Source organism: Oncorhynchus keta, unplaced genomic scaffold (assembly GCF_023373465.1).
Source record: "Oncorhynchus keta strain PuntledgeMale-10-30-2019 unplaced genomic scaffold, Oket_V2 Un_scaffold_2232_pilon_pilon, whole genome shotgun sequence".
Classification (NCBI taxonomy): Eukaryota; Metazoa; Chordata; class Actinopteri; order Salmoniformes; family Salmonidae; genus Oncorhynchus; species Oncorhynchus keta.
This window is the reverse complement of record NW_026290868.1, coordinates 74,005-83,298: the sequence shown is the minus strand read 5'-3', so window position 1 is coordinate 83,298 and position 9,294 is coordinate 74,005. Positions and strand designations below refer to the sequence as shown.

The window sequence follows — 9,294 nt, the reverse complement described above, 5'->3', positions numbered from 1 at the left end:
GGATTTGGACTTGTGGTTTTGACTTTATTCTCTGTACATTACAATGACTATGACGGCGATTCTGATCTAACCATTAATTCATATCATGTGCCACTGTCCTGAGACGATTGAAGTTTAATTTGTAGCCGAGATGTAGCCTGATAGACTCATGTTAACTAGCTAGCTAACTTAGCTGCTTGAGCTGTAGGTGTAGGTCCCAGTTGTTATTATTCAGGGACAAACCCACATTATTAATGTGAATAGTGAACAGTAAAGGGCTTCGTATTGAGAACTCTGTTGGTTATGTTAAGAAGATTAGACTGAACTCCTTCAGCAGATTGACTTCAACATGAGGAGCAGCAAGCCGTAGAAGAGACGGGTCAAGTATGTCTGGCCCAGGAGGCAGTAGAAGAGACGGGTCAAGTATGTCTGGCCCAGGAAGCAGTAGAAGAGACGGGTCAAGTATGTCTGGCCCAGGAAGCCGTAGAAGAGACGTTTTAAGCATGTCTGGCCCAGGAAGCAGTAGAAGAGACGGGTCAAGCATGTCTGGCCCAGGAAGCAGTAGAAGAGACGGGTCAAGTATGTCTGGCCCAGCAAGCCGTAGAAGAGACGGGTCAAGTATGTCTGGCCCAGGAAGCAGTAGAAGAGATGGGTCAAGTATGTCTGGCCCAGGAAGCAGTAGAGGAGACGGGTCAAGCATGTCTGGCCCAGGAAGCAGTAGAAGAGACGGGTCAAGTATGTCTAGCCCAGGAAGCAGTAGGAGAGATGGGTCAAGCATGTCTGGCCCAGGAAGCCGTAGAAGACACAGGTCAAGCATGTCTGGCCCAGGAAGCTGTAGAAGAGACGGGTCAAGCATGTCTGGCCCAGGAAGCAGTAGAAGAGACGGGTCATGTATGTCTGCCCCAGCAAGCCGTAGAAGACACAGGTCAAGCATGTCTGGCCCAGCAAGCTGTAGAAGAGACGGGTCAAGCATGTCTGGCCCAGGAAGCTGTAGAAGAGACGGGTCAAGCATGTCTGGCCCAGGAAGCCGTAGAAGACACAGGTCAAACATGTCTGGCCCAGGAAGCCGTAGAAGAGACGGGTCAAGCATGTCTGGCCCAGGAAGCTGTAGAAGACACGGGTCAAGCATGTCTGGCCCAGGAAGCTTTAGAAGAGACGGGTCAAGCATGTCTGGCCCAGGAAGCAGTAGAAGAGACGGGTCAAGCATGTCTGGCCCAGGAAGCAGTAGAAGAGACGGGTCAAGCATGTCTGGCCCAGGAAGCTGTAGAAGACACGGGTCAAGCATGTCTGGCCCAGGAAGCTGTAGAAGAGACGGGTCAAGCTTGTCTGGCCCAGGAAGCCGTAGAAGAGACGGGTCAAGTATGTCTGGCCCAGGAAGCAGTAGAAGACACGGGTCAAGCATGTCTGGCCCAGGAAGCCGTAGAAGAGACGGGTCAAGTATGTCTGGCCCAGGAAGCAGTAGAAGAGATGGGTCAAGTGTGTCTGGCCCAGGAAGCCGTAGAAGAGACGGGTCAAGTATGTCTGGCCCAGGAAGCAGTAGAAGAGACGGGTCAAGTATGTCTAGCCCAGGAAGCAGTAGAACAGATGGGTCAAGTATGTCTGCCCCAGCAAGCTGTAGAAGACACGGGTCAAGTATGTCTGGCCCAGCAAGCTGTAGAAGAGACCATTTACAGTATCAGGTAAGTCTATGATTGAACAGCACCATGCTTTGGAGATGAGCTTGTGTCATGAACAGTCTTCTCAGAGTTGTCCTCATGAACAGTCTTCTCAGAGTTGTCCTCATGAACAGTCTTCTCAGAGTTGTCCTCATGAACAGTCTTCTCAGAGTTGTCCTCATGAACAGTCTTCTCAGAGTTGTCCTCATGAACAGTCTTCTCAGAGTTGTCCTCATGAACAGTCTTCTCAGAGTTGTCCTCATGACCAGTCTTCTCAGAGTTGTCCTCATGAACAGTCTTCTCAGAGTTGTCCTCATGAACAGTCTTCTCAGAGTTGTCCTCATGAACAGTCTTCTCAGAGTTGTCCTCATGAACAGTCTTCTCAGAGTTGTCCTCATGAACAGTCTTCTCAGAGTTGTCCTTATTGCTGCGGTTTCCCCTTTCAGAGAAACTCCCTGCTGCAGTAACATGTTTGTCAAAGGTGTCAGTTATTGACATTTTGTCTGTTATTGTCACGTTCTGACCTTAGTTCTTTTGTTATGTCTTTGTTTTAGTATTGGTCAGGGCGTGAGTTGGGGTGAGCAGTCTATGTTCTTTTTTTCTATGATTTGGGATTTCTGTGTTTGGCCTGGTATGGTTGTCAATCAGAGGCAGCTGTCAATCGGTTGTCCCTGATTGAGAACCATCCTTAGGTGGCCTGGTTGTCCCTGATTGAGAACCATCCTTAGGTAGCCTGGTTGTCCCTGATTGAGAACCATACTTAGGTAGCCTGGTTGTCCCTGATTGAGAACCATCCTTAGGTAGCCTGGTTGTCCCTGATTGAGAACCATCCTTAGGTAGCCTGGTTGTCCCTGATTGAGAACCATCCTTAGGTAGCCTGGTTGTCCCTGATTGAGAACCATCCTTAGGCAGCCTGGTTGTCCCTGATTGAGAACCATACTTAGGTGGCCTGGTTGTCCCTGATTGAGAACCATCCTTAGGTTGCCTGGTTGTCCCTGATTGAGAACCATACTTAGGGGTAGCCTGGTTGTCCCTGATTGAGAACCAGCCTTAGGGGTAGCCTGGTTGTCCCTGATTGAGAACCAGCCTTAGGTGGCCTGGTTGTCCCTGATTGAGAACCATCCTTAGGTAGCCTGGTTGTCCCTGATTGAGAACCAGCCTTAGGGGTAGCCTGGTTGTCCCTGATTGAGAACCAGCCTTAGGGGTAGCCTGGTTGTCCCTGATTGAGAACCAGCCTTAGGTGGCCTGGTTGTCCCTGATTGAGAACCATACTTAGGTGGCCTGGTTGTCCCTGATTGAGAACCATCCTTAGGTTGCCTGGTTGTCCCTGATTGAGAACCATACTTAGGTTGCCTGGTTGTCCCTGATTGAGAACCATCCTTAGGTAGCCTGGTTGTCCCTGATTGAGAACCATCCTTAGGTAGCCTGGTTGTCCCTGATTGAGAACCATACTTAGGTAGCCTGGTTGTCCCTGATTGAGAACCATCCTTAGGTAGCCTGGTTGTCCCTGATTGAGAACCATACTTAGGTAGCCTGGTTTCACTTTTGAGTTGTGGGTAGTTATTTTCTGTTCTGTGTTTTGTTTCACCGTTCAGGACTGTTCGTTTTGTCATTTTATTGTTTTGTTCATTGTTTCTTATTAAAACAAGATGAACACTTACCACGCTGCACCTTGGTCCTCTCCTTCATACGACGACCGTTATAGTATTGGAGCTATATAGAACGGCTGCTTCTTTTTGGTGATTTAATAACCTTCCCGAACACAGCTGGATCGCCACGAGGGTCAGACATGTAATTCATTAAATTTGCTCTGTTTAGCCCTTTTAAACCTCTAGATTCAGTCTACAGCTCAGCCTCTGTGTTAAAACCTCTAGATTCAGTCTACAGCTCAGCCTCTGTGTTAAAACCTCTAGATTCAGTCTACAGCTCAGCCTATGTGTTAAAACCTCTAGATTCAGTCTACAGCTCAGCCTCTGTGTCAAAACCTCTAGATTCAGTCTACAGCTCAGCCTCTGTGTCAAAACCTCTAGATTCAGTCTACAGCTCAGCCTCTGTGTTAAAACCTCTAGATTCAGTCTACCACTCAGCCTCTGTGTTTAAACCTCTAGATTCAGTCTACCGCTCAGCCTCTGTGTTAAAACCTCTAGATTCAGTCTACAGCTCAGCCTCTGTGTTAAAACCTCTAGATTCAGTCTACAGCTCAGCCTCTGTGTTAAAACCTCTAGATTCAGTCTACCACTCAGCCTCTGTGTTAAAACCTCTAGATTCAGTCTACCACTCAGCCTCTGTGTTAAAACCTCTAGATTCAGTCTACAGCTCAGCCTCTGTGTCAAAACCTCTAGATTCAGTCTACAGCTCAGCCTCTGTGTTAAAACCTCTAGCTTCAGTCTACCGCTCAGCCTCTGTGTTAAAACCTCTAGATTCAGTCTACAGCTCAGCCTCTGTGTTAAAACCTCTAGATTCAGTCTACAGCTCAGCCTCTGTGTTAAAACCTCTAGATTCAGTCTACAGCTCAGCCTCTGTGTCAAAACCTCTAGATTCAGTCTACCACTCAGCCTCTGTGTTAAAACCTCTAGATTCAGTCTACAGCTCAGCCTCTGTGTCAAAACCTCTAGATTCAGTCTACAGCTCAGCCTCTGTGTTAACCTCTAGCTTCAGTCTACCGCTCAGCCTCTGTGTTAAAACCTCTAGATTCAGTCTACAGCTCAGCCTCTGTGTTAAAACCTCTAGATTCAGTCTACAGCTCAGCCTCTGTGTTAAAACCTCTAGATTCAGTCTACCACTCAGCCTCTGTGTCAAAACCTCTAGATTCAGTCTACCGCTCAGCCTCTGTGTTAAAACCTCTAGATTCAGTCTACAGCTCAGCCTCTGTGTTAAAACCTCTAGATTCAGTCTACAGCTCCGCCTCTGTGTTAAAACCTCTAGATTCAGTCTACCGCTCAGCCTCTGTGTTAAAACCTCTAGATTCAGTCTACAGCTCAGCCTCTGTGTTAAAACCTCTAGATTCAGTCTACCGCTCAGCCTCTGTGTTTAAACCTCTAGATTCAGTCTACAGCTCAGCCTCTGTGTTTAAACCTCTAGATTCAGTCTACCACTCAGCCTCTGTGTTAAAACCTCTAGATTCAATCTACCACTCAGCCTCTGTGTTTAAACCTCTAGATTCAGTCTACCACTCAGCCTCTGTGTTAAAACCTCTAGATTCAGTCTACAGCTCAGCCTCTGTGTTAAAACCTCTAGATTCAGTCTACCGCTCAGCCTCTGTGTCAAAACCTCTAGATTCAGTCTACAGCTCAGCCTCTGTGTTAAAACCTCTAGATTCAGTCTACCACTCAGCCTCTGTGTTTAAACCTCTAGATTCAGTCTACCACTCAGCCTCTGTGTTAAAACCTCTAGATTCAGTCTACAGCTCAGCCTCTGTGTCAAAACCTCTAGATTCAGTCTACAGCTCAGCCTCTGTGTTAAAACCTCTAGATTCAGTCTACCACTCAGCCTCTGTGTTAACCTCTAGATTCAGTCTACCACTCAGCCTCTGTGTTAAAACCTCTAGATTCAGTCTACCACTCAGCCTCTGTGTCAAAACCTCTAGATTCAGTCTACCGCTCAGCCTCTGTTAAAACCTCTAGATTCAGTCTACAGCTCAGCCTCTGTGTTTAAACCTCTAGATTCAGTCTACCACTCAGCCTCTGTGTTAAAACCTCTAGATTCAGTCTACCACTCAGCCTCTGTGTTAAAACCTCTAGATTCAGTCTACCACTCAGCCTCTGTGTCAAAACCTCTAGATTCAGTCTACCACTCAGCCTCTGTGTTTAAACCTCTAGATTCAGTCTACCACTCAGCCTCTGTGTTAAAACCTCTAGATTCAGTCTACAGCTCAGCCTCTGTTAAAACCTCTAGATTCAGTCTACAGCTCAGCCTCTGTGTTAAAACCTCTAGATTCAGTCTACAGCTCAGCCTCTGTGTTAAAACCTCTAGATTCAGTCTACCACTCAGCCTCTGTGTTTAAACCTCTAGATTCAGTCTACCACTCAGCCTCTGTGTTAAAACCTCTAGATTCAGTCTACAGCTCAGCCTCTGTGTTAAAACCTCTAGATTCAGTCTACCGCTCAGCCTCTGTTAAAACCTCTAGATTCAGTCTATAGCTCAGCCTCTGTGTTAAAACCTCTAGATTCAGTCTACCACTCAGCCTCTGTGTTAAAACCTCTAGATTCAGTCTACCACTCAGCCTCTGTGTCAAAACCTCTAGATTCAGTCTACCACTCAGCCTCTGTGTCAAAACCTCTAGATTCAGTCTACAGCTCAGCCTCTGTTAAAACCTCTAGATTCAGTCTACCACTCAGCCTCTGTGTTAAAACCTCTAGATTCAGTCTACAGCTCAGCCTCTGTGTTAAAACCTCTAGATTCAGTCTACCACTCAGCCTCTGTGTCAAAACCTCTAGATTCAGTCTACAGCTCATCCTCTGTGTCAAAACCTCTAGATTCAGTCTACCGCTCAGCCTCTGTGTCAAAACCTCTAGATTCAGTCTACAGCTCAGCCTCTGTGTCAAAACCTCTAGATTCAGTCTACAGCTCAGCCTCTGTGTTAAAACCTCTAGATTCAGTCTACCACCCAGCCTCTGTGTCAAAACCTCTAGATTCAGTCTACAGCTCAGCCTCTGTGTTAAAACCTCTAGATTCAGTCTACAGCTCAGCCTCTGTGTCAAAACCTCTAGATTCAGTCTACAGCTCAGCCTCTGTGTTAAAACCTCTAGATTCAGTCTACCGCTCAGCCTCTGTGTTAAAACCTCTAGATTCAGTCTACAGCTCAGCCTCTGTGTTAAAACCTCTAGATTCAGTCTACCGCTCAGCCTCTGTGTTAAAACCTCTAGATTCAGTCTACAGCTCAGCCTCTGTGTCAAAACCTCTAGATTCAGTCTACCACCCAGCCTCTGTGTCAAAACCTCTAGATTCAGTCTACAGCTCAGCCTCTGTGTTAAAACCTCTAGATTCAGTCTACAGCTCAGCCTCTGTGTCAAAACCTCTAGATTCAGTCTACCACTCAGCCTCTGTGTCAAAACCTCTAGATTCAGTCTACAGCTCAGCCTCTGTGTTAAAACCTCTAGATTCAGTCTACCACTCAGCCTCTGTGTTAAAACCTCTAGATTCAGTCTACCACTCAGCCTCTGTGTTAAAACCTCTAGATTCAGTCTACAGCTCAGCCTCTGTGTTAAAACCTCTAGATTCAGTCTACCACTCAGCCTCTGTGTCAAAACCTCTAGATTCAGTCTACCACTCAGCCTCTGTGTTAAAACCTCTAGATTCAGTCTACCACTCAGCCTGTGTTTAAACCTCTAGATTCAGTCTACAGCTCAGCCTCTGTGTCAAAACCTCTAGATTCAGTCTACAGCTCAGCCTCTGTGTCAAAACCTCTAGATTCAGTCTACCACTCAGCCTCTGTGTTAAAACCTCTAGATTCAGTCTACCACTCAGCCTCTGTGTTAAAACCTCTAGATTCAGTCTACAGCTCAGCCTCTGTTAAAACCTCTAGATTCAGTCTACAGCTCAGCCTCTGTGTTTAAACCTCTAGATTCAGTCTACCACTCAGCCTCTGTGTCAAAACCTCTAGATTCAGTCTACCACTCAGCCTCTGTGTCAAAACCTCTAGATTCAGTCTACCACTCAGCCTCTGTGTCAAAACCTCTAGATTCAGTCTACCACTCAGTCTCTGTGTCAAAACCTCTAGATTCAGTCTACCACTCAGTCTCTGTGTCAAAACCTCTAGATTCAGTCTACAGCTCAGCCTCTGTGTTTAAACCTCTAGATTCAGTCTACAGCTCAGCCTCTGTGTTTAAACCTCTAGATTCAGTCTACAGCTCAGCCTCTGTGTTAAAACCTCTAGATTCAGTCTACAGCTCAGCCTCTGTGTCAAAACCTCTAGATTCAGTCTACCACTCAGCCTCTGTGTCAAAACCTCTAGATTCAGTCTACAGCTCAGCCTCTGTGTTTAAACCTCTAGATTCAGTCTACCGCTCAGCCTCTGTGTCAAAACCTCTAGATTCAGTCTACAGCTCAGCCTCTGTGTTAAAACCTCTAGCTTATTAAGTCTTCTGCTCAGCCTTTGTTTCATAACTGGTAATAATTTCCGTATGCATCATTGTCTCTTATCTAGTTCTGTTGGCTTGGAGTCTCTGACTACCAGAAGGGCCCAAATTAGACTTCTAGTAACTATTAGACACTCAAGACTGGTTGGTTCTAGAGTTTCCACGGGTCTCCTCTGAGTTAAGACTGGTTGGTTCTATAGGTTCCACTGGTCTCCTCTGAGATAAGACTGGTTGTTCTAGAGCAGTGGTTCCCAAACTTTTTAATGTCCCGTACCCCTTCAAACATTCAACCTCCTTCTGAGTACCCCCTCTAGCACCAGGGTCAGCTGTACCCCCTCTAGCACCAGGGTCAGCTGTACCCCCTCTAGCACCAGGGTCAGCTGTACCCCCTCTAGCACCAGGGTCAGCTGTACACCCCCCCTCTAGCACCAGGGTCAGCTGTACACCCCCTCTAGCACCAGGGTCAGCTGTACCCCCTCTAGCACCAGGGTCAGCTGTGTACCCCCTCTAGCACCAGGGTCAGCTGTGTACCCCCTCGAGCACCAGGGTCATCTGTACCCCCTTGAGCACCAGGGTCAGCTGTACCCCATCTAGCACCAGGGTCAGCTGTACCCCCTCTAGCACCAGGGTCAGCTGTACCCCCTCTAGCACCATGGTCAGCTGTACCCCCTCTAGCACCAGGGTCAGCTGTGTACCCCCTTTAGCACCAGGGTCAGCTGTACCCCCTCTAGCACCAGGGTCAGCTGTACCCCCTCTAGCACCAGGGTCAGCTGTACCCCCTCTAGCACCAGGGTCAGCTGTACCCCCTCTAGCACCAGGGTCAGCTGTACCCCCTCTAGCACCAGGGTCAGCTGTACCCCTCTAGCACCAGGGTCATCTGTACCCCCTCTAGCACCATGGTCAGCTGTACCCCCTCTAGCACCAGGGTCAGCTGTACCCCCTCTAGCACCAGGGTCAGCTGTGTACCCCCTCTAGCACCAGGGTCAGCTGTGTACCCCCTCGAGCACCAGGGTCATCTGTACCCCCTTGAGCACCAGGGTCAGCTGTACCCCATCTAGCACCAGGGTCAGCTGTACCCCCTCTAGCACCAGGGTCAGCTGTACCCCCTCTAGCACCATGGTCAGCTGTACCCCCTCTAGCACCAGGGTCAGCTGTGTACCCCTTTAGCACCAGGGTCAGCTGTACCCCCTCTAGCACCAGGGTCAGCTGTACCCCTCTAGCACCAGGGTCAGCTGTACCCCTCTAGCACCAGGGTCAGCTGTACCCCCTCTAGCACCAGGGTCAGCTGTACCCCCTCTAGCACCAGGGTCAGCTGTACCCCCTCTAGCACCATGGTCAGCTGTACCCCCTCTAGCACCAGGGTCAGCTGTGTACCCCCTCTAGCACCAGGGTCAGCTGTACCCCCTCTAGCACCAGGGTCAGCTGTACCCCCTCTAGCACCAGGGTCAGCTGTACCCCCTCTAGCACCAGGGTCAGCTGTACCCCCTCTAGCACCAGGGTCAGCTGTACCCCCTCTAGCACCAGGGTCAGCTGTACCCCCTCTAGCACCAGGGTCAGCTGTACCCCCTCTAGCACCATGGTCA

The 9,294-nt window shown here is 48.6% G+C and overlaps 1 protein-coding gene and 1 long non-coding RNA gene across 7 annotated transcripts; one reads left to right on the top strand and one right to left on the bottom strand.

Annotated features, from left to right (window-relative positions):
• Positions 1-502: 502 nt before the first annotated feature.
• LOC127928173 (uncharacterized) lies at positions 503-3,444 on the top strand. Its single transcript, XM_052515260.1, has 4 exons — positions 503-709; positions 788-865; positions 905-2,578; positions 2,947-3,444. Exons 1-3 carry the CDS (start codon positions 628-630, stop codon positions 1,660-1,662), a joined length of 918 nt encoding a protein of 305 aa, XP_052371220.1. The 5' UTR covers positions 503-627; the 3' UTR covers positions 1,663-2,578; positions 2,947-3,444.
• Positions 3,445-3,644: 200 nt separating this feature from the next.
• LOC127928174 (uncharacterized) lies at positions 3,645-8,518 on the bottom strand. Of its 6 annotated transcripts, XR_008130782.1 has the most exons (7): positions 7,426-8,518; positions 5,369-5,485; positions 5,252-5,329; positions 5,176-5,214; positions 4,671-4,748; positions 4,398-4,436; positions 3,687-3,775 (listed from the first exon to the last, which is right to left on the bottom strand). It is a non-coding gene; the product is annotated as an uncharacterized LOC127928174 (long non-coding RNA). The 6 variants fall into 6 exon arrangements; XR_008130787.1 differs by lacking the exons at positions 4,671-4,748; positions 5,176-5,214; XR_008130785.1 differs by lacking the exons at positions 5,176-5,214; positions 5,252-5,329.
• Between the last annotated feature and the right edge of the window lie 776 nt (positions 8,519-9,294).

Coding starts and splice junctions, on each gene's coding strand:
- LOC127928173 (XM_052515260.1), top strand. CDS start 628: ATGGGTCAAGTATGTCTGGCCCAGGAAGCAGTAGAGGAGACGGGTCAA. Junction 710..787: donor GGAAGCAGTAGAAGAGACGG/GTCAAGTATGTC, acceptor TAGAAGACACAG/GTCAAGCATGTCTGGCCCAG. Junction 866..904: donor GGAAGCAGTAGAAGAGACGG/GTCATGTATGTC, acceptor TAGAAGACACAG/GTCAAGCATGTCTGGCCCAG.